Source organism: Strix aluco, chromosome 6 (assembly GCF_031877795.1).
Source record: "Strix aluco isolate bStrAlu1 chromosome 6, bStrAlu1.hap1, whole genome shotgun sequence".
In the NCBI taxonomy this organism is placed as follows: domain Eukaryota; kingdom Metazoa; phylum Chordata; class Aves; order Strigiformes; family Strigidae; genus Strix; species Strix aluco.
The window spans coordinates 13,334,223-13,358,770 of NC_133936.1; the positions used below are offsets into that span (position 1 = coordinate 13,334,223).

At 41.9% G+C, this 24,548-nt stretch overlaps 1 protein-coding gene across 11 annotated transcripts in view; it reads left to right on the forward strand.

The window, feature by feature from the left end:
• SEMA5B (semaphorin 5B) overlaps positions 1-24,548 on the forward strand; it is a 291,486-nt gene that overhangs the window by 160,687 nt on the left and 106,251 nt on the right. For all 11 annotated transcript variants that reach the window (XM_074828744.1, XM_074828741.1, XM_074828740.1 and 8 more), the window contains one exon: positions 8,625-8,670. In XM_074828744.1, coding sequence (XP_074684845.1) covers positions 8,625-8,670 — 46 coding nt within the window. The remainder of the gene's footprint in view (positions 1-8,624; positions 8,671-24,548) is intronic.

Consider the following 24,548-nt stretch of genomic DNA (forward strand, 5'->3'; position numbering starts at 1 on the left):
CCTATCACAAAAGCGGCCACCCATGAGAGGTTCACTTGCTTTAGTAACACACTGAGAATAATTAAGTTTGAAGATTGTATTTCAGGGAGTGGGGTGCGAGCAAACACAAGGTCAGGATATTTTGGCAAAAGCCTTGGAGGCTTGGACCTAATGTGTTTTACAGCATCACAGGATGGGTCTGCAGAGCAATTTCCTTTTGCATTACTGAAAATACTCTCTCTTGCTCTGGATAAGTTGGTGATATGTCAGTTTTATATGGCAGGGCTCACCACAGTGACTTGCATATCACTTTTTATCCAGATGTTTAGGTGCTAAGCCTACTGTTCTGTGCCACTGCAAAGGTATAAAAACCACAGCAAAGAGAAGGGATTGGTTGGCAATAACTTAAGCTCACCAGCCAACTCTATCTGTATTTGCATACAAGTCATGTTGAACTCATCCAGAGCTTGAGGAAAGCCTGACAGAACTGAGCATGTTTATCAGTCTAAGTAGGCAGGTGGAGGAGCTGCCAGGGAATATTTGAACAATAATCAGTGCATCAGAAGAAGAGGAGTTTTATGGTATGACTTACTGAAAGCACAACTAAAAGTGATGAGCAAATAGGAGATCAAAGGTCCCCATGCTGTTCGGGGCCATAGCAAGGTGCTGCAAGTGCTCTGTGACTCAGCCAACTGGATGAGAGGGGGAGAGAAGAGCTGTCAGCCACATGTCAAGAGAGACTTAAGGTGGCATGTAGGATAATACGTGATGGTCTGAGAGGAAAATAGGAACAAACCCACACACAAGTTTTGAAAATTTGGTTCCCTTTCATCTCTGAGGTTTTAAAGAAACTCATCTAGTGCAACAGAGGGAGGGAAATGTAATAATAATAAAAAAAGGAAATTGGCCTGCATTTTATAAATATATTTAAACAATATTACAAAAAAAATCCCACTCCCTATTCTCTTAAGTGTGTACATATGGCTACCCTCCAGAAAACAGATGGTTCAAGGTGTCTCATGAGCATAGCAAACACTGTCACCCTAAGGAGGTGGGATCACACTGGAGTGAGGCCTTGCTTCTCCTGCCCTGGGGAAAGAGAAGGGCCAGAGACACCAGAGCCAGCTTGCTGCTCCCCTTGTGAGCCAATGGAAGAGGGGACATGGATGTTGATCCCCTTCTTGCTTCTCCCCCCCAGGGCAGCAGCCATTTGTCTAGATTTCTGAATATTGGCACAGTCCAAGGGTGCCACAGCTTTGCTGTTGTTCCGCATGCTCTGCAGCTATCAGCATCTGCCTCTTTTGACTCTTCCTAGAGCTGGCCCTGAGCATACAGCATCGAGCCTGAGCAGATCTGTGCCATGCACCTTGTGCCATTAAAGCTGATGGTAGTTCTCCTCCATTGACTGGAATATAGAGGATTTGATTTTCATCCTGTTTCCACTGAGAAGTACTAAATGGCCCTCAGTGGCAGCCCAGAAGCAGTAGCTAGGACCCTGGCTTAATTTGGAAGCTGTTTAATCAGAATGATATGCTGCTTGCATAAGGAGCCTCTTCTAAGAGGATGCTCCTCTAGCTCTGGCTGGATTTATCACTGAGAAATGTTTATTTGGGAAAAGCAATTGCACATACAGCAACTGCATCATATTACTGTATGCTGTTTAGTATTATTCTCTGTTGAACATCTATTGATTTTTAAGGAAGAATGATGTACTGGACAAGTTTTTCTTTAATAGAAACAAAATTACTGGTGAATAAGGATCCAGCTTGTAAGGGAGATGCTGGCTCTCCACCTTTTCTCCAGCATGTGTGTGCCAGGCCCTTCAAATGAATCACTGGAGTAACATTTACAAACAAGTGGTCACATCACACTCTGGAGCAGGCATGTAATTAACTCCTTCTGAGAGCAAAGGCCAGAATCATCCTTCAGAAGCTGGGTTTCTTGGGATGGTTGGCTAGTTCAGAAATGTGGATAACCATCTGAAAAGTTCAGCCACAGCTGGACCTGCGTAGAGGCACTGGTGCGTTAATCTAGCATGAGATTTAGTAGCCAAGAGCCCTGGGGTCTGATCTCGATTCCATCACTGACTTGCTGTGTGCTTTGGAGAAGGTCATTTAACCTTTCTCTGTGTGCTTTGGAGAGGTCATTCAACCTTTCTCTGGCTCATTTTCTCCATTAGTATAAGGAGGGAATGATACTAACCAGCTCCCAGGGAGTCATGAAGCATGACTAAGCTGTGTTTGTCATGTACTGTAGAAATACAAAGTATATCTAAGGCCTCCAGGAGCAAAGATAGGAAGAGCTGACAGGAGCTGCTGGCCCCTAGCCCGAGACTCAGTCCCAACACATGTCTTCCAGGAGTGCCAGAAGGAAGCATTAGGTTTGTCACGTGCATAATTCTGTGTCTTGTTTTGTATTGCCCAAAGGACCCTGTTCTGTTAATTATTTTTCTTATTATCTATGCTGTGACAGTTGTGAGTTCTTCTTGCAGACCTGGCTCCTGATTGCAGCACAGCCCCTTCCTGAGAAGGGGAAGTGGAGAGGGATATCTTTTCCCTGGGATCCAGGGATAGGACCCATGGGAATGGTTCAAAGGGGCACCAGAGAAGGTTTAGACTGGACATTTGGAAGCATTTCTTTACCGAGAAAGTGGTCAAGCACTGGAACGGGCTTCCTAGAGAGGTGGTTGATGCCCCAAGCCTGTCAGTGTTTAAGAGGCATTTGGACAATGCCCTTAACAGCATGCTTTAACTTTTGATTAGCCCTGAATTGGTCAGGCAGTTGGACTAGATGATTGTTGTAGGGCCCTTCCAACTGAAATAGTTTATTCAATTCTATTCTACAAGCACAGGGAATGCCTTCCCAGAGCACCATGAGCCTACTTGAGTCTCCAGTACCTCACCTGGGCTGTGCTGGGTCCCTGTTTCAGTGCAGTAATAGCCCCCAAAAGGGAGAGCGACTCTTCACTCAGTTCTCTTCAGCTTTCCCTAAATGTATTTTTTTGCATGATCAAACATTATTATCAGCTTCTGTTGGCTTTGTTTCTACTTGCAGGGTAATTGTGTACAAAGAGAGGGGGCTTGAGATAGCCTGCCCTGTAATGAGGGAGAGGTGAGCTTCTTATGTCTACTATAAGGTGCAGGCAAGTAGCAACATGCAAGCAGGAGTGCATGTCCTGTAGTGATACAGACCAGCTGAGATAAGGCAGCATATGGTTGGGTCTCTGTCTGCATGTCAGAGTCCTGAGAAGTTCTGGTTGTGGTCTGCTTTAGGGATCTCGTGTCTCCCGATATGCCAGCAGGGGTTGTTCTGAAACACAGAGTTATCTTCCCTGATTTGTGTGTGTGGAGGGGGACAGAGTTGGGAAATGTGAACAAACTTTGCTCATTTAAATAGAAAAAAGAATCTGAAGCTAGAGTAGCCTTTCATTTACACCTGATCTACCACAGCAGAACTGAAAAGCATGCTCTCTTTTAATTAGAAGGAAGCACCTTTTAATCAGCCAGCACAGTGCTGACAGATGTAGTGTCTGGAAAGAGTCACTGAAAAAGAGGCCTGAACGAGTGTCTGAAGCGTGTTGCAACTCTTCTAATTTCAGAACTCCTAAGAGGAAGGGTCTCTGCTATTATTCAAGCACTCTTGTTATGTGGCTTCCCATTGGAAAAGCTTAATTTGTCTTGTAGCTTTGTTGCTCAGTGGCATCACAGATGAAGTACTTTGCCTTCACTGTAAATTGTTTCAAGGCCAGGCAATGTGTGAACAAGTGCATGGGCATCATGTTACAAAGTTCATCTAAGGTGTGCTTGGCTGTATGAAGTAAACACTTAATAAGCAGATTTGACTTGGGAATGTCATGGCAAGCAGATTTAAGTGGATATATTCTTCCACCCTTTCTTGAAACACATCTCAACTGCTCTCCTGCTGTTCTGGTGCGTATGCTTTGTGGTACCAGGCACAGTGAGCACTTAATCATTTTACAAGGCAGCCAAATGCGAATTACAAAGCCAATTAACAAATACTTTCATTTACAGGATTTATATTGCAGCTTGGCTCTGTTCATACGGAGACTAGCCCAGAGGGCCCAGTTTGGGAAAGTAATTCGACATCTACCCAATTTCCATGAGTGTAAATGGCACTTCAGTACAGGTTTACACGCTGTGCCCCAACTTTGGGCACAAGTTATTCTCCTAACCAGGGCACAGATTAATGGTCCAGGAGATCAGCTCCTGGTTGTGCTGCAGATATTCTCTGTGATGTTGGCTAAATTGCTCAATCTGTTCTTTAAATTTAAATGAGAACGATGTCTCTTTTTCACTCTTCTGTATATATTTAGATGGCAAATTCTTCAAGACTAGGTTGTATAGAGCAGGAGGTTTACAGGCTGGTTTACAGCAGCTAACTTCATATATCTGAGCTGCGGGAAAATATCCCCCTGAAATCAAAGGTGATGGAGAGAGAATCCACCCTGAGGTTGTTTAAATAGACATCAACCATCAACCCACTCTGTGTCTTAATGCCACAAACCACAACCTTGGCTGAGGCTTCAGGGTATTACTGTTTAACATGGATGTTTTCAGAAATGCACTGATGTTCATAAATAACAAGGTTAGTAGTAATAATAATTAGTAGTTTGAGGGACCTTTTAATGTGTATAATACCATTTGTCCTAGAGTACTTAGAGGAGTGTCGTCGCTTGCTCTGGAGATGGCTGAAGTGCAGCCAACTCTGGGATGAAATAAAGCGTGTTTTAATACCATGGAGTGAAGTTGCATGACTTTTAGGACAGAAAGTGAGTAAGAAGGTTGTCCTGTCCCTCCAAGTTTGTTCACTAGATTTTATACAGGAGAAGGAAGTTATTAGAATAGCTGGCTGCACCAGGCAATCACTCTTCTGGCCTACTCCAGCTGGGTTTAATTTAAGAGAGAAAGGAATTAGCCAACGTTCACTTACAAGACAAAATGGGAGAAAAAAAAAGCCTAGGAAGGCACCTCATCCATTCATGCAGAGATCTCAGTGTTCTCATCTATTTCTTAATCCTACTCTTTCAGCTGCTTTAAGTTATAGTTCAGCAAGGTATTAAACATACATAACTTCAAACACAAGCAGAAAAAAGGACACAAATGGGGCAATTCTAGGTACCATAAACCACGCCTGTCATTCAGAGACCTTGCTCATTCTTGGACTGAAATTGCAGTTAAAATGCAATTCATAAAAATGGCACCATCTTATTCAGCAGATCTTTCCCCTTGGCTTTTTACTCCTGGTATAGCTTTACAGAACAAGTATGGTTAAAAGAACATGTTATTAATTAAGGATTAGTCAATTCGAGCTGAGCAGGTCAACTGGAGTCTGGAGGTGTCTGTGATAGCCTGGTCTGCCTACTGGTGTTCATATTACTGCTGATGAGATGTGGGAAGGATCAAACAAACAAGAAGAAATTGCCAGTGGCTGTGCAGACACCAGGTGAGGCAAGCTGATGAAAAATGTAGGGAAACCCTTCTTTCTGTAAGAAAGACACAAGATCAAACTTAGAGAGCTGAGGTTAGCATGAAGCCTTTGGAAGATCATTGTGCTATTCAGATTAGTACTACGTTCCTGCGTGGTTTAGGTCTCAGCCACCCGAGTGATCTCACTACTAACACTTTGTCCAGGTGCTACACAGCAGTCATTGAGATGACAGAGACTGGCTTTATTTAAATGAACACTATTCCTGTCTGCATCTGTTTTGGCTGAGTGCAATGAAAATTGTGTCCTTTAGATACGTCTTTTCTATTAAAGATATTTTGGTTGAATTTGCTCCGCAGTGCTATCAGGGAGAAAAACCTAATATTAAAATTTATTACTGAGTCAAACTGTCCAGCTTTTTACAAGACTAAAACAAGGAACTGAAATCTGCATCATAAGACTTCCAAAATCAATGCATTTAAATAGCATGCTTAACAACAGGATAGCAACTTCAGGTCCCTAGTTATGAGAACTTTCTCCTTAGGGTGTTGTAAGATTGGAGGCCAGGAGAAGGCTTATTCCATGTTATCTCATGTCCTGGAGTTGCATTAATATTTTGGTGAGAGTAGCATGTGTTTTTCTAAGGGAGCTGTCAGAATACTCACTGGATGAGAATTATCTCCATTTTGAAATTTTAGCGGTATGTAAGCTTAGTGCCTCTGGTCTGCTACATGCACCAGTGTCATGGTTTAGGCCCAGAGGACAACTGAGCACCACGCAGCCGCTCACTCACCCCTTCCCCCAGCACTGGGAAGGAGAAAATGAAACAAAAAGGTTCAGGAATTGAGATAAGGACAGGGAGGAATGGCTCACCCATTTAAAAGGTCACAGGCAAAAGACAGACTTGTTAGGGGAAAAAAACCAAGAACACTTTAATTCAAACACTAAGAAAACCAACGCTCAACGTGCAGAATGGGACAGTGAGAAGCATTGCCATATCTTAAAACACCCCCCCCCACCCCTCACTTCTTCCTGGGCTCAGCTTTTGTTCCTGATATCTCTACCTCCTCCCCCAGGGGCACAGGGGCAGGAGATGGGGGGTACAGTCAGTCCTCCACTTCTTCCTGAAAGGTTGGGGGGAAGCACTATTCTGCATTCTTCCCCCTGCTCCACGTGGCGTCCCTCTCATGGGAGACAGCCCACCACGAACTTTCTCTGCTGTGAGTCCTCCCCACGGGATGCATTCTTCTTGAGATGCTCTGGTGTGGGCCACCCCCGTGTGTTGCAGTCCTCCCAGCAATGAACTACAACAGCGGGGGCTTCTTCTTCCCATAGAGTTCCGGGGGTCCTCCACAGGCCGCAGGTGGATCTCTGCTCCACCGTGGACCTCCATGGGTGGCAGGGAGGGTGGCCCTGCTGTCTCACCATGGGATACATGGGGGCTCTGATTCGGCGCACCTCCCCCCTTTCCTCCTCCTTCCTACCAATAAACAAAAAAACCCGGCCACTCAAACCGAGCACAACCTGCAGAACATAATATTTAAGTCTGTAGCTGATGCTAAAAAGTTAGTAAGAAATTACTTGGGAAAGTATGCAGCCCTTTGGGACAGAATAGGGTTTCAGACTGTACAAAAACAGACTGTGCTGGATTTCCAGTGAAAGGACTAGGAGAGAAGATATATTTTGTTCAGATATTGCTAATGGGCCTCATTCTTCTCTAGGCAACCAGTGCCAGTATAGAATAGGATGGTGCAATTCAGAACTATATCAACTGAAGTTTTGGTACTAGGAGTTTGACTTCCTGAGTTCTCCATCATCCTTGTTCCCATCCTTTTTTGTTGACAGTCAGCAGCAGTTGAGACCTTTTGATTTATCTATAGAACAGGGACAAAGTATACAGGCAACTCTATGATTATGACTTAGGTGATATACAAGTGAGAGATAACAGAAGGAAAAATTGCTCAAGCCTTGTAATGGTCATTGTGACCCCATATGAATCTCTTGTATATTGAAATTTGTATTACTTTCTTTGCTTGGGCAGAGTGTGCTGCTGACTACAGACCCTAAACAGGGGTCTTCAGAAGAGTCCTTAGGACCTTTTCATCACTATAGGAGCTTTCCACTGATTTCTCTGACTTCACTGACATAAGACTGGAACTTGCATTTTCATTAGGTAGGGGAATGTCTGTATACTGGTACTTCTGGAGCAGATGAATCTATATCATCAAAGCTGCACTAAATAGAGCCAATTCCAAAACCATATTTCACCTGGTATAACATAAATGTGTCTTCTCTGGGAGACTGTGGTGACAGGGATGTTGGAAAAGGATCACATCTCTTTAGACCCCCTGACAGATGGGATGCAAAAATATGAAGTTAGACATGGCCAAACTCCTCAAGCACACAATCACGTCCATATGGCTTAATACGTCAGCTGATTCTTGGTAAGTGCATTGTCTTAGCAAGCAAAAATGTGAGATAAATCCTGTTAACTAAGCCTCATCCATAGATGTTTATGCAAATGTGTGTTCTCTCTGATTTGTGATGGGATATGAACATGCAGGAGAGTTACGGGAGCTCGGCTGATGTGTGGTATCTCATGCTACAGTGACTTTGGTCAGGAATTCCCTTTCTTTGCCTGTGGAGATGCAATGACAGGAGGATTGGGAGTATCTGCAATCACTGCCTTGATTTACCTGCTGGTTTTCTGTGCAGAGATATTCTGCTGAGAAGTATCTGCCCTCTTCTCCTCCTGTACCACAAAGTCCTGAAGGGGAGCACCCCCAAGCACAGGCTTGTGGGGGAGCATACTACAGGAGTCAGCTTTGCTCTAGCTGGCTTCTGTCCAACCTGTTTTCTCAGAATGCAGAGAAAAACATGAGTGCAGCCCATACAGGACTTCAAGTAAAGCCATTTGAGAGGTTGCAAACAGTCCCCATGTTGTTGGGATTTCAATGTGTTTTTTCATTATGGGTTCTGGACTATTTTACTCCAGACCTGCTCAGAACTTTGTTATGAGGTTCACTAAGACACTGATGAACAAGGGGCATATAACTGGTTTTGCATTCTGTGGAGAGAAGTCCAAGAAAAGCTTGTTGTTTGTAGAAATGAATGACCAAAAACTATTACTTGCTTTTATAACTTTTCCCTTCCTTCTTTGATAGCCTAACAGTCTGTAATTTTTCTGCTTGTTCATGCAGGAACTACCTCTTCAGACTTAGTCTACACAATGTTTCTCTTATTCAGGTATGTTCACTTTTTACTCTCTTGTTTTATTTGACTTGCTAATGAATGTTCTGTAATATTTGATGTACATTTTCAGAAGGCTGTATAGTGTAAATTTGCCCAGAGTGATAGAGCAGGGAGAAGACAAAGTCAAAATCAGATGCTTATTCCCACTCCAATGATAATGCTGGGGGAAGGGCTATTCTACACTTGACTGTTTGGACAGCGCTCTCTGCTTCTTGATTCTTGAGTGTTTGGGTGGTAATGGGATCTGCCAAAAATATGGTATCTTAAGAAACAAAGCATGTAGTGTGACTGATACAGGCTTAAACAGAACAATCAATAGAAATCCTTGGCTTTCATTAGAGAAGATGTCAGCAACATGTAGGAGAAGCTTTTACTATTCTTGTCCATCCTCATTTTTAGCCATTGTTGGCCTTTGTGAACATGGATTGCTGAGGAGTGTGTTTTCCTGAATGCGTTACTAAAACCAAGATTGGACTTGCAAGCATTCAAGAGGCAAAATGATTTGAAAAATGTGCTATCTGTGGAAGAATGGAGGCAAAGCAGCCGAAGTTTGAAAGGGCTTGCAAATATCCAGCATATCAGGACTTTACTCCCACTATACTGAAAGCGGAATTGAAAGATGCAGCAAAAATTGTTAGCGAAAACCCCAGCAGATTATCTTTAAATAAATAAATACTTATGCTCTGGGATATTTACCATCTTCTACGTTCTATAGCATCAAAGATGTATTCAGCATTTTTCAGACAGATTGAAGGGCCTTCCTCCTGTACCTGACCACGCAAAGAAGCCATTGGAGTAGCATTGCCAGCCATTCCGAAGTGCACAAGCCTTTCGGTGTTAGTAAGAGTTACAAGTATAGCTGGAGAGAAGAAAAGATGTTTAATGGTTGTAAAATGCATTGAATCTTCCTTTAAAAGGAAAACAAAGTCTGGAGTTACCAATGACAACAATAAAGAGTTAGAGAAGCTGATACTCCCATTTGGCAGTAGTTTCCCTTTGCAGAGCCATATTAGCATGGCTGGAAGGCTTCCAGCAAGCACACAGGAGAGGGAAGTCTCTGTAGTTATGCGAGGTGTCATACCTTCTGCAATGCCTGTTACCACACTGCCTGACACAGACTCTTGTGCTTGTCAGATGAGGGATCCCGTTCCACGGAACTCCATTGTGAATCTCCCTTATACACTTCTGAAGTCAGGCTTGGCTTGGGCCCTTTTCAGTGCAGCAAGTTTCCTTTCCTACACTGCAAAAAATGGGAAGTCTCCTTCTATGGCACTGGAGGATGCTGTGGGATCTCCGGTTAACATAATGAGCTTAGTTTGCTCCTGCTTTCTGGGTGTATCCGGTCACTTTGCCAAGACTTTTTGCATGACAAAGAGAGCATGGAATTATGTTGACACACGTGTTGGGAATGATGGAAGCGATTGTTTCCCGACCTAATGGTTGCCTAAGTAGCTGCTTGGCTTGTCTCCATAAAGCACATGATGCAGCTTAGGGGCACCCCCTCCCACCTTCCCTTTGCAGTGCATCATTTTAAAGATCAGATCAGAAAGCAAGACAAGAAATGCAAGGAGTTTGCAGGCAGTTCTATAGGAGGTGAGAGTGCAGTTTAAGAAGTAATCACAATGCTAATTTGGGTTGGTTTGTATCTCCTCTTTGCTTGTAAGTAAAATACAGTGTGAATCTTGTCAGGCCTGATTTGGGGATAGTTTTTCATCTTGAGATTGTGGTTTGATTTATTGCTACTCATGGGACTTACTCTTCAGGTTGCCAGTGGTGCTAAATCTACTTCAAAGTGCAGGACTGTGTTGACAAATGTCTGCTCCCTTGCATTTGTGCTGCAATGAGGTGAGGGCAAGCACAAGGAGCACAGTCTACAGAGACAGCAGGACGTGCTGGTTGTGGGACAAACCCTGGCAGTGTGAGGAGTATACCTCTCTACAGCAGGGTTAGGTGAAGTTTAAAGCTGTTTTTCACTGAGTGTTCTTGCGCAATCAGCTACATCGCTAGGCTGCACTGTCCCTGTGGGGAAAAGGCAAGGGCACATTTCAGCCCCATAGCTGTCATGGAAAGAAGAGGAGGCCAGGGTGTTCCTGTGAAGGACATGACTCTTAATTGTCTTTTCAACAAGGGTCGCAACAGCATCTCGCAGGAGCAATATCCCTGTGCCACCGCTTGCTAGCACATCAAATTCAGTACTTTCGTCTCTCGTTCTGTAATGGGTAGATTTACTAGCTCACTCTTCCTAATGCATGTTTTCCTTGACAGTTATCTGTTCTTTAACCAGAAAATGAATATTTCCTGCAATTGAGCGGGCTATAATGCTTTTCATCACAGCATTACTTTATTCATTGCTTTCCAACGGGAATAAATTCTTCTTTTTCTGGATTATAATCCCCTTTATGAATATTGCGTATCACAAACCCAGTGTTAACCATGTTGTTACTCTCTGATTTTAGAAAGGTTTTCAGCTCCCAGAGTTTAAAAGACTGTGGACTTTCCTACCTCTTGAATGACTGTGGAGGCCTTTCATTTAAGACCAATTCAAAATCAATTAAAATGAGCAAGAGTTCTCCATCAACTTCAAGGATCATTTTGTGAAACTGTCACTTCTGAAAATACATTTTAGGAGTCTTCAGTTCCAGAAGCTAAAGTTATGGTATTACTCCTGAATCTGTGTTGGACTGCCATTAGTATAAACTTAATACTCTAATCTCCACAACAAAGAATGCTGGAGTATCATGTAGTCACTCCATGTAGTTTGGATAGGAAGTTATTGTCTTGAAATTGCAGTAGACTAAAAGACAAAATTTAGCAAGTTACTGGATAAGAGCCACGTAAAAGATAGCATTACCCTACAGAACAGTTGAGATTTCAGGGGAGGGGAGACAGGTAGATTTTAGGATGTGCCAGCTGTTGGACCATATTATAAAGGAATCATTTCCTTTCTTAGCTCTCAGCTGCTCTACCATGTGCTGAAGTTTTCTCCTCACTTTGAATTTTCTGTTGGTTCTTCTGCGGTTGTTTCTCCAAGACTGTAGTGCTGAGCTTTTACATGAGGACTAGTGAGTGGAGTGGAGCAGAAACTGAAGCTTGTTTTCTGTTCTGCAGAACAAAATATCCCAACTTCTCTGAGATTTTTTCCCCCCTCTCTCTTTGTTTCTGAAATGTGTTTCGGACATTCCATTTGGGATCTGAGAAACCTTTCACCAAATGAGTTTTAGTTGCATGAGAAACTTTGGTGGTGGTTAATTTTTTTGTGAGAAACATTTTTGGCTGAATGTCAATATCCAGAAGGAAATTGAGACCAAGGTATTTTGGGAATCACTTGTGATTTTGTCTACCTGTCTTTCTTGCCAAAATTGAGGGACATTTTAAAGAATTTCTGAAAATCAGCATCTTGAGATGCCCCAGGTGGGGTATCCAAAAGCACCTGTTAATTTTGGAAACTTTGGCATGTAGCATGCAAATTCTTGAAGCAGTCAAGAAACATTGTTTTAAAATGGATACTGTTCCCTAAATCTTTTACCATCTCTTTTAAGCAAAATCCCTGCAACACGTTTCATCTCCATCTTTAAATGGTCCTCTTGTATGCGTTGTAAGATCTAGGTATTAGACATTTTATAGAATACATTTTTAAAATGATGTGCACTTGGAGCACTTGCTGTTTAATTTATGCATGGGTCTGAAACAAGGTTAGCTCCTAATCTGCAGCTTTCACAGTGAGGCCATAGAAAAGTCAGTGTTATACTGGAGTTTGTAATTAATAGAGTAGGTGGAAGGGTCATTTTAAAAACATAAGCCTTTGAGCAAATTTTTAAAAATGCACAATGCTGATTAGGACTTCTTAGCAAGGAATGCTATTCTCTGGTGTGCGTTAAAAGCAGGCTACTTGGCAGGCATTTCATAAATCCCAGTGCAGTGCTACCCCCTGTTCACCTTGATTTTACCTGGAACTTAGAGTTCTCAACTGAAATGAGTAGGAAATTATTTTTCCAACCTTTTTTGAGATGCTAAGATTTCCATCTTTTTTGCACTGAGCTGAAAACAACATCTTTGTAAAATCTGGAAGAGAAGGAGATAGACACATGGTTACTTGGGATGCAAATATTCTGGGTCAAGTTATTTTCTGAAGCATTAAGAAAGAGGATTTAAATGTGCATTTCTCTCATCTCAAGTGACTGACCTGGTTTGTTTGGGGCTTTCCCCCCCCCCCCCCCCCGCCTTTCCTTTCCTTTCCTTTCCTTTCCTTTCCTTTCCTTTCCTTTCCTTTCCTTTCCTTTCCTTTCCTTTCCTTTCCTTTCCTTTCCTTTCCTTTCCTTTCCTTTCCTTTCCTTCCCTTCCCTTCCCTTCCCTTCCCTTCCCTTCCCTTCCCTTCCCTTCCCTTCCCTTCCCTTCCCTTCCCTTCCCTTCCCTTCCCTTCCCTTCCCTTCCCTTCCCTTCCCTTCCCTTGTTCCCTTCTGGACTCTCATCTGATAAGTTTAATAGAAACTGCTAGAATGTCATAACATGTTTTGATTTCAGTTATTTGTTTTAATGGAAAATCTCTTGGGGAAAAAATTTCTAACCAGCCCTGTGAAGTTTGCATGCTGACCAGTTATGTTATATCAGGTTAATAGTATTTAAAATACTTTTAAGAGTCTGTATGTATTCCCTTTCTTAAAAATAAACTGTATTTTAACAGAATATGAAAGAATAAATGGGTGCACCTTTTGCAAAACTATTTGGAAGACATAAATTATTTCATCTGTTAAAAAAGACACAAAAATTTTGAGATTAAAATATGCTTTAATTAACAATCTAATATTTTTTCCTGAGGAATAAAAACTTAAGTGAGGACTAACTTCAGAGACAGAATGTGTTAGTTCCCCAATAGTCATAACCCTGAATTTGGCAGGATTGCCTGTGGAATTATACACTGTCCAGTACCACCTGGGCCACCAGAATATAGATCTCCACTTACAGAGCTACAATTACCCCACTGCAAAACATGAACATGCTACAAAACACACAACTTTATTTGTTTTTGAAGTTTTTCTCCAAATTTATAAATAAGATCACCTACATCATGTGGGCATTTTGGAGAATGTTCACAGTCCCTAGGGCAAAACTTGATGAGCTTCTCGGTCCCACTGGAGGCATACGCCTTCTTAAACCCAAGCTTAAAGTTAGCAACGTGCTTAGGCAGCATCAGCTCTTAAGGCTTGATCTGAAACTTATTGAAATGAATTTCTTTCTGTTGATATCATGGGGCTTTGAAATGGGCATTTTTTCAAACCTGAAATAGGGACTAAACATTTCTGTTATGGTCCTGTAGCAGATGAAGTGCAACTACATATCCAGTGCACCTCCAGTAAGGATGGTTTTACTCCAGTTTTTCTTCCCTCAATCTAAGAAGCAGAAACATCCCTGCTACAGAGATGAAGCTCTTAAACTGCACAGCTGCTTCTGAAGACACACTTCCCTCCCTGCTAGTCCCTGGAGGGATCTTTAACTCTGTGGCATAATCACTGGTAAATCAACAGTACGTATCAACAAAGTATAGTTAATAATAATCAAACTTGACTATCAGCCCTCAATATGTCACATATCAACAAATGGAACAGGTTTCATATTTTGCACTTTGAATCAAATCAAGTATTAAATGCATTATTTTCTACTTATTTAGGGCTCAGTAGTGCCACATTTATGTGTGCTGATGAGAAACAGGCTCTGCAAGTATATAAAATTGTGAGGAGAGGTGGCAGAGTTTAACTTGTTTTTTTCCCTGTATAGTTGAATAAAATATGATAAATGAAACCAATGGGGAGCAGTGAGTAATATAGTTTACAGCACAGGTTGTCACTCAAGTAATCTGCTGTGGTGAAAATATTTCACTGGGAAATTTTAAGGATCTCAAATATGTTCACAAAGCCCTGGCGCTCATCAGAAAACTTATAAATGATAGATAAATCTTACATCCCCAAGAGATGCTGGGTAGGCACCAGATCTTAGCACTTGGAGGGCCCAAATTCATGTTAGCTCTGCCCACAGGCGCCTGAAGGAAAGCTGATCTGCCCCGTTTATCTGTCTGGTGTTTGCTTACCTGTGAAATAGGGATATAGCACTCCTTTATAAAAAGTGCTGTGAGTTTTGTCAATAAAAAGAGGTAAAAGTATTGTATTTCAGATTTACTTGCAGAAGCATCCTTGAGCCAGAGTCGTTCCCATTTTTCAAAATATCCTTTAAAAAATCATGAGGAAACTAGACATTGATACGCAGCGTAAACCAATGGGCACTCAGAATCTGGCCCAACTTTGCTGAAGATATTTATTTCTTCAATCTAGTTGGAGTGTCAAGATTATCATCCAATTTAAAATCCAGTTTGGGAAGTAATTTTGGGAAAGAGTGAGAATACTTTGCCTGTCTTTATGTACCACTGAGCTGCCTGACAGGAGCTCCATTTTGCAATGTTCAGGAATAAGCTTCACTTTCCAGAAGTCACTTTCTTAAAAGCAGTTTATTATTTGTTTCTCAGAGATTCCCTGATACATCTTTGAATTATATGGCACATATTTCTAGATAAAACATTTATTTCTTTATTTTTAGGCCAATGCAGTTCCCTCATTTAAAAACATAATCAAAACCTCTAGTAGAGCAGATGCAGTCTTTAATATGTGGCTCATAGCTGAGTTATGATTGTCACATATTTTATCAGCACGCTACATTTTTTATTAACAGATTAACATATAAATCTATTCATAAATCACCTTCCAAAGCTGCACCTAAAACCCCTCACTCTCAGCCTAGATGTTTAAAGCTATTCCATAATAAAGCTTACATTGGCTGAACAAACTTTCTGGCAAATTCAGCTTTTTATTCTTGTGGTTTCAGGTTCCGAAATAAAATCTACTCCCTGAATACACCCTTCCTTAAAATGACTGATCAGGAGCTAGATTGTGGCTTTCAGGTGCAGGTCTCCCTTTCCAGGATTTATCTAAGAGAGAAATTTCTACCTGGAGGGAGAGATGAAGGAAGAAAACAAGGCATGTCAAATTGGAGGTGACCATGTTTGAAGGCCACACTTCATCCTCCAAGGACATACTTCTCCAGCTCCTGGCTGCAGGAAACTGCAGCCTCCGGCATATGCTGTTGGGAACCAACCTTGTGCTGATGTTACTCATCAACTGAAATTCAGCAAATCTCTTCTCACACTCCATAGAGTTAAGTGATTTCTGGACACAACATCCCCTCTGTCTGAGAGAACCCAACTCAGGAGTCCATTTATAGCCAGCAAAGCTTTTAAGTCCAGGTTTAGCTTTAAATAAATGCCCATTTTCCTTTGAGAATTGTGTGAGTTAAGAACAGGCTGTGTGCTCTACTGAGTGAGAATAAGTTTCAATATGTGCATTCATAGATTTGCTAAACTGGCTCAGAATGCACTGCCTAGTTTGATCAATGTAGTTGCTCTCTAAAGTGCATATTTAGGCATGGTATAGGAAGTTCTCATATATATATTTACACATATATTTATATATATACATATGTATATACCCATACACAGGAGGATCATATACATAGGGTTGTATAGCATGTATAGGAGGTTCAGGAGCTATACCTGTTTGGATTCATACTTGGCATTAAGCAGGGCAGCCTTCTTGGAGTCAGCGAAGGCCATGGAGCTGATTTACATCTGGAGGGGAACTACCCAGTTACATTCACATGGTGAAGTGAGGTTTGCGTGATGACTGTCAGCTGTGGACTGCCAGCCAGCTTTCCTGGGTAATACACTAGTTGGCATTCCCTCCTTCCCTGCCTTGCCTCACCTAAAAGCCAAAATTACTACAGGGGTTTTGGTCTTTTTCACCAAACATTATAAGCAGGACTCGGAAACTGAGAATTTAATTAGCTGCTGAAGTCACTTACTGATAACAGTAGCACATTGGGCTCTTTATTTGATAAAAACCTGTTAGGTATTTTATGTGAAGGGAATGAAGTCTAATATGTTCTTATTCCTTGCAATTTACAGTCAGGACCGTTAAACATCCTTTAGAAAGGGGAGGGAAAAAAATGAAAATGAAAAAAAAAATCCCTTGGACTTCTCAGTTATTATCACCAATGTTGCTTCTGTATCTTTGCAAAATGTGTCTTGGTTTGTCTATTTACCCCTTTCACTCTGTGGGCTGCTTCCCACTCCACCCGCTCCAGGAGGCTCTCAGGTATCTGCATGTACTTACGTCCTGGCTGTTCCCTGCCCTGACACATACATTCATCTGCGGCTGCTGTCAACAAATCCAGCTCTGCAGATGTTCCTGAGAGGCAAATCTTCCTCTTGTTGTAGGCTAAACCTTAGCTAAACTGACATTTATATAAACTGAGATTTATATAAAAATATGATGCTTTTTTATTATTATTACTTTAGGGATGTGGGGTATTTTTAGACATGGGAGAGGTTTGCTCTCTAGCTGCAAATGCTGGCTTACCACAAGGCACAGAAGGCGTTTCCTAGTTGCTCCAGTCCCAATTAGGGCGCTCTGATGCAATCGTTCTCGTGAAGGCTCAAATGCAGGATGGGTTTAACACAGCACATCCTCTAAGAGCAGTCAACACGGAAACAGCAACCTATTGAGTTTCACGCACCGAGCACAGGGTTCACGCAGGCAGGTCCTGCTTCACGCTCTCCTGGAGAGGAGGTGATACCTCCCGCAGATCTCAACCCTGTTCAGCAAGCCTGGGTTTGTGGAGGTGTGATCAGTGGAGCCTGGGCAGAGGTCCTGGCACCCTGCTGCAGCCGGCGCTGCCGTCTGCCGCCTCTCAGGGCTGTGCAATCACTGAAGTGCTCTTTCCACCTGGGACCTGGCACCCCGACTCATCCCTGGCGTGGGAGCTGAGCTGCACATGCTGGGAAGTCAGAAGTAGGAGAAGTCCTTGAAAACACAAAGGACTGCATCTTACATGATGAACAATGGAGTATCTGGGCCAATTACTGCAAAAAAGCAGCAGGTTTGAGGTTTTTTTAAGACTGAGAACACAGAGAACTATCTACATTTTATTCTCAAAGCAGAGTTTAAGAGAGATCTGAATGATTCACATCCCTTGCACTGGCTCTCTGCATAGGATTAAGTTTGACCCTGGTAGCATCCAGTCATTTATAATGAGAGCATTTAAAAAATCACCATTTATTGATTTGCACCTCTCTAAAAGGGCTCACGAATGACCTAATATGTTTCCTTTAAAACCAACTATTGAGCTCTTAGAAAAAAAAGAATTATTTTATAGTAAATACAATTCATGTCAGTGCATGTGTTTTTTCCCTAGATAAATAATCCTACTTTTCTCTGTTAGTCACAGTTTAGCTGATGTGTGTTTTACAGCTTCTTTTAAATGCAACAGTTCTGAATGACTAATACAAGGGGATTATCGGAGCCTGGAGCAGCAGAGTCACTAACATGGCCTGCACAGCTGTTACCAGAGACCCAGAGCTGGGGAGCAGAGACAGGAACAGTTTGCTTATTGCTCCCACAGGACATCGATCCTGTCTCAGCACGGCAGGCACAGCTTCCCTGAATCCTTTGAGAGCCTCAAAGAGCTTTGGCCTCTGAAGTTTCACCTACCTTCCCCCAGGCTGAGCTCAAGGAAAGCACAACCCATGTGCTAAGAGGACAGATGAGTAAACTGGCACAAACTGGACTGTGCCTATGGCATCCCCAGCCACCTTGACTGGAGAAGGACAGCAAGTTTTCAGGCTCAAGAAGCCTTTCTTCAAGGCTGGAGGAGGAGGAGGAGGAACAAACCTCCAGCTAAACAGCATCAGGCAACAGCTGCTGTGTTGCCTGCTAATGGGAGAGGAAGGGTGGGTTGTACCACTGGAAGAGGGTGAGGAATGTGGCTGTGGGGTTAAGTGTGGCTGAGTTGTTAAGTGCCACCACAGCTTGAACAGTTGCTAGGAATAACGATGATCTTACAGATATTATATTGACACTGAAACCCTTGTTTCACCTAAAAGTTACCACACCAGGGTTATACCTATCTGATAGGTTTTCATCGGCAACATGACCGAGTAGAGGCTAAGCTATTCTGAGATTGGGGAGACCAAGCGTGGGGAGTCAGTGGAAGAAGGTATGCAGAAAAATCACATCTTTCCCTCCATTCTTTACAAGGAGAGTTTGGGTAAGGTGGTTTTCAGCTACCTCTGGTCTGAGCTTTCCTTTCTTCACATGTGAAGCTGAGATAATGATACTTGTCCCTTTGAAGTCCTTTGAAATACGTGACTTTCTGTTTAAGATCTAAGTATTATACATGATGATATGCACTTGTAAATATAGGCAATTTGCCTTAATCATGAGTCTGCAAAGTTGTTATATTCTGATTCATAGTACATGCAATGTTAAGCAGTTGTTATCTTTACCTTTGCTTTCTAGGTAAGCAATTACGCAACTTCAGCATGTCCACATGTTTAAAATGGACACATTTTTCACTACTTTTTTCTAAACTTCCTAAACGAAAACCTTTTATGGTAAAAATAGAGTAGTTGGGGTCTGGTAGGGGAAAGATGTTCTTTTTTTTAAAAAAAGAGAACATCTTGGAAAGAATTAGGGAGGGTTCATAAATATGTTTTCATCGGAAAACTTTTGTGTCAGGAATGTGGATCAAATTCCATACATTATTTTAATTATTAATTAATCATTTCAGACAGGAGATAAAGCATGGTTTTAAGGTTTTTGAAATAGTGTTTTAATTCCTTATAAGTAAAGAAAAAGGAATAACAGGGCTGCAGCCATTTGAGTAGGCTGCAAGGTTGCTCAAACAGCAGTGATTTAAGCTTTATTAACAATGACAAAAAAGTTCTTAAGTTAGACTGGGACTATTAAGAGACAAACTGCAGTTGCCTAAGAGGAGAGGATTTTGATGCATGGGAGAGAAAGGAATGATCAATGGTTCATAAATATAATAGTGGTAAACACAGTGACAGGAGAAAAAATGTATGTGACTAATATAATTGTTACAAATTTAGTAGCTTTTGCTGTGAGATCAGTAACTGAGGATTTAAGAACAAGGCAGAAAAAAGAAAAAGGTTTTTTTTTCAGTACAAGATAAATGTGAAAGCATTGAAAACCACCAGAAAGGAGTTAGACAGAAGAAGCACAAAGAACTATGCTGCATTAATCCTGTTGGAGAATTATTTTGTAATCCCTCATCTTAATTATAAGGCATATTATCAAAACTCATTTGTGGAATCTTTGACCTTGGTAGAGGTCAAATGCAAACGTGCTGGAGGGGAGGTGAAGGAAGAGCCAGGTGTCAGGGGGAATGTAAGGGCAGGACTCAAACTGAAGGAAATTGGAAAATAAATCCTGGGTTGGCAGGAGAGCGCAGACTGGAGAACAGAACAGAGGAGCTGGGAGAAAGGAATGAAAGACACTGCATCAGAGTCATCTTTGCAGGAGAAGGAGCAAATAATTCCTTGTTGAGATGAAGCTTGGCAGCGCTCACTATGGCATCAGGTGCTGACGTCTGGTGTTGGAAAAGAGGAGGCAGAAGCAAGGCAAACTGTGACAGACTAAGCAGGGAGTCTGAAGGCATCTGTTTCCCAGCCTTAGGAGGAAGCTAGGTGGATTGATGCTACACATAGCAGTGGGGCTCTGGCCGCTTACAGCAGCAGCAGGCAGGGACTGCGTCCAACTGGGCTGGGTGATGAGAGGACAGTAGGGGTTAGAAACCCTTGAACTTTTGGTGGTGGGACAGGAGAAGGGCAGAAAGCTATCTTCCCTAATGCTGCAGCCCAGTTTTGTTTTAAACTGTTGTGCACTTCTATTTTGCAGCAATAAACATAAGACTTGAGAAATGGCTTTTGTATTCTTGATAAACCAACCCTATTACTTTTTTCACAAACTGACGTCTTGTGCTTCTCTGAGACAAGTATTTGATTTACACTGATCAAGTGCTGAACTCAACCATGGCACGTATTGCTGGTGGTGTGATGGCATTCAAAATGTGAAGTTTTTGATTGTAAAGATGTAAAGAAATGGGGAGATTCAGGTCCTTTCTGGCATGTCATTTCCCCACTGACCACTGAAAAGTGTTGCTGCATCTGTAGATAACTGTAGCCTGCTCAGAGCCTTCCAGTGTATTTAGGACTGGATAGATGTTGGCTTCACACTTAATTGGAAATGCTGGGGAGAGGAGTTGGGGGCAGCGTATGGGGATTTCAACACTGTTGGTTCTTCACTTTCTCTGTATTTAAGTGTTCCTTGCTGATGGAGCACAGATGGTCTTAGATTAAGGAATAAACATGCCAGAACTGCAGGCTAGGCTCAGACTGGGGAGTTGAGCTTGACATGAAATAAGCAGAAGGCTGTAATTAGCTTATCAAGAGCATTAGGCACCTGGTGGAGGAAAGCAGATACGTAATGCACAATGTAGCTATAGAACAATAAAAAAAATACCAAAATCTGTTTTATGAAACATGGGGGACTTTTCATCACTGACTTTCTCTTCCAGCCGAGCTTGGAAACATCTGAAAAGTCCTACTTATTCTTGGTTGTTAGTGATTTATCAGAAATTATATTTTCTGACAGTTTGTGATGCTGAGCACCAAGCCCCATAGAAGCCAGAGAGTCTAAAGGTCAAAATCTAGGTGTATTGCCAAAAAGTTTCCTGGGAAGTTTGTACCACACTTGCCTGCGTACCATGTGTACTCCCTGATTAAAAGTATCAGTCATCTCACTGCTCCCTCTTGTTCTTTCTGCCTGTTTTTTGCAGCCACATGTTGTCTTTCACCTTAACCCTAGGATTCAGGCTCACTGAGGCAAGAACTGACGTTTAATTTTAGGCAGAAATGCAATAGCAGAGTGCAGCTGAGTATTCCATGTGCTTCCACAGTACGTGTCAAAATCCTGGTGTCTAGGAACAGGAGTCTGGATCCTTTCTCTAGGTATGCAAAACAAATGGGAATTCAGACATACATCTGCTGAACTGAATAGAGAAAGTACAAAGACTCCCTTTTAGCTGAGGATTTAGAATTTTTTGCCCATATTCTTCAAGCTCAAACACTATTCCTTTAAAATGGTGAAGAGCAAGAGGGACAGTCTGGTTTCACTTAAGTTCCCGTGGTACAGGCAGGCTCAGGCAGGATCTCTGTTTTCAGCCTGCCTTGCAAAACATTCCCAATCTCTCTGGCTTGCACGAAACTGGCCTTGGCTAATTAAAGTAATCTCAAAGCTTTCGTTTGGTCTCAATAATGCATCTTTCACTTAATTAAAGATTTCCAGTGCCTTTTTTCCCTTTTGGTTGTACTACACCAAGCTTAAGTGCACAACCAGAAAAGAATGTTGATAGGATAAATTGAATCACATGCACATTTATTTGTTTAATTGTACACTGCCCCCTTTTTTCAAGCCAAGACAGGCCTCAAACCATGTTCAACCTCTTACACAATTTTAATGAGAATATATTGCAGTGTTTGTCATCTGAAAGAGTATTAGGCCCCCCCTAATGCAATAGATGTGATTTCCCTAAAGAAAAACAGAAGGCACAGAACAGTGAAAATGTCATCTTGAGTTCTTCATTAGTCTCTTTAATACTGCAGGATGTGCTGATTTTGATTTCTGAATTTCAGCCTAATTGTTGGGAGAATCAGACCCAAATTGGGCATTTCCTCAAACTTATTTTAGCTCCTTCTCAAAGCAAACAAATAAATGCTGAACAAGTATATTCCATGATGTAACCTGGAGAGGAATAAAAAATGCAAGACTTCCCCACTTTAGAAAGCTGATAATACACAGAGGTTTCACATGTGCTTGCTTCAGTGATTACATTTTCAGTTTGAAGCATATATGGGAAGATTGCTTTTCATAGCTAAACTCTTAATATGGGTGCACAAAAATGCACTCAGTTGACTGTGCAGGATTCGTCCAGTCTGTCTCAGAAGCAGAGGGGGAGGGAACACAAAAAAATGTATAGCAGAGAACCCTTAACATCTCTACATAGCAATGAGCTTCAAAGAGGCACAATGGCACGGAAACCCAGAGCAGAAAAATGAAGGAGAATAAAATCGCCTTGCTTGATGCAGAAATACAAAGGAGACTATAGCCATGGTAAATTGATTTTGTACTGAATATGGGCTGGTCCATTGGAAGGGTTTTTGAACCTCCTACTCCAGAAATCATTGTGCAAAACAGTACGAGGAGGCTGCTTAGAAGTCTTGTCACATCCGTCAGTGGAGCCCACAAAGAGGAAGAAGGGATTTAGTTCTGAATGGCGACTTTGCCAAAGAACAGAAAGGGGTGGAGATGGACATCTTTTGGTGGTAGAGGAGCCTCGAAGGAAGAATTGCCTCCACTTTATCAAGGGCAACCATTGCTGTGACTCCATTTGTTGTCTTGTGTCTTAGAATTAGCTTGTTGTACCTTGTTTGTAGCAACTGAAGAAGAAAAAACCACAACAAAACCTGTTCTTTACAGAATAAACAGTGCTGGTGGTGTAAGAAATAGTGCTGTGTCGTGCCCACCTGGCTAGTGTCAACTGCACCTGCATGTCTACCAGCTGTACTTATATTCCCGACCTGTGCTTAACTGCAGTGGAATTTTTCTTTAATCATTTTTGACTCAGTGTATTTTAACCTCTTTATTTAGTTATTTTATTGATATATCATATAATCTTATGTGTCTTTAATCTCCAGTACATTTAGTAAATGTTTGTTGTCATAAGCTATAAACTGAATGTGACGTGGCAAGAAACCAAATTCCACTGTGGCTGTTAATTAAACAGTATGCTAGAAGTCTTGTCTCAGTTTCTGTATGCTTTTGATCTTCAGTAAGCATAGGAAACACTGTAAATCATCTTTCCTTAACATCCCCTGTGCTGTTCTTGAGTTCGGGATGTTGTCATTCATTCTAAACTGGCTACAGGTGAGAGCTTTAAGGTCTTTTTTTGCTAGCATACCAAATGTCCCAGTTAACTAAGACTATCAGTTTGCATTTGGCCCTGTCCATGCTTTTGCATGCTTAAAAGCAAAAGAAATATCCAGTGGATTCAGTTGTTTTTGAAAAAAGATAAGCATGCCCATATAGTACTTGCAACTAAATCATTGCAGTGTTAAGCACTTTCAAGCAAAATGAAGTAGATCATCAGCAAAATGAAATCATTGTCACAGACTGACGTTTTTCTTTACATGGAATGATAAAAATACAAACACTAGATAGTGGAAACAGAAATCCGGTGCCATCTTTATCTCTCTTCTTCAGAGCTGTATCTTTCTCCCAAAGTATTGTGTTGGCGTGTTCATCTAACATTGCTGCATAAATATGTAGCTGTCAGCCTAAGCTCGGCATATAGCCACGGCAGAGTGTGTACTCCTTCTTTCTTTACCCTTATGGACAGTGCTGCAATCCGATCTGTTGCTGAAACCTGTAGTCTGGGCATCATTCCTGGCTTCCGCAAGCCCTTCTGTTCAGGTATAGCGTCACATCCATAGCTTCTTGTGTTGCTGGATCACCCATATCTTTGTACCCTTCCACTGATTCCCTTCTCTTTGGGTGTATCCTTGTTGCATTGCATTAGTGCTTGTTTTAATTTTAAGGGTCTTTCACAGACCTCCTTATCACTTGCTTATCACTTCCTGTAAGAGGCTCAGCCCACTTTGAATCAGCCCATGAAGCCACCATCTCTATCCCCCTTGGTTAATGTGCCTTCTCCTGCTTTCTCCCTTTTTCCCTTTGTGTCTTGGAAGAATCCCATCCTTGATATACTAAAGTCTTCTGGATACAAAAATCTCACAATGAGTTATGTGGCTGGTTAGCCATGACCTTTCCTTATTGTGTGGTTATGCTCCGTTGTCTCTCTGTGCTCTGCTGTCCACTGCTACCCCATGCCTTGTCTATTATTACACTTTGCTT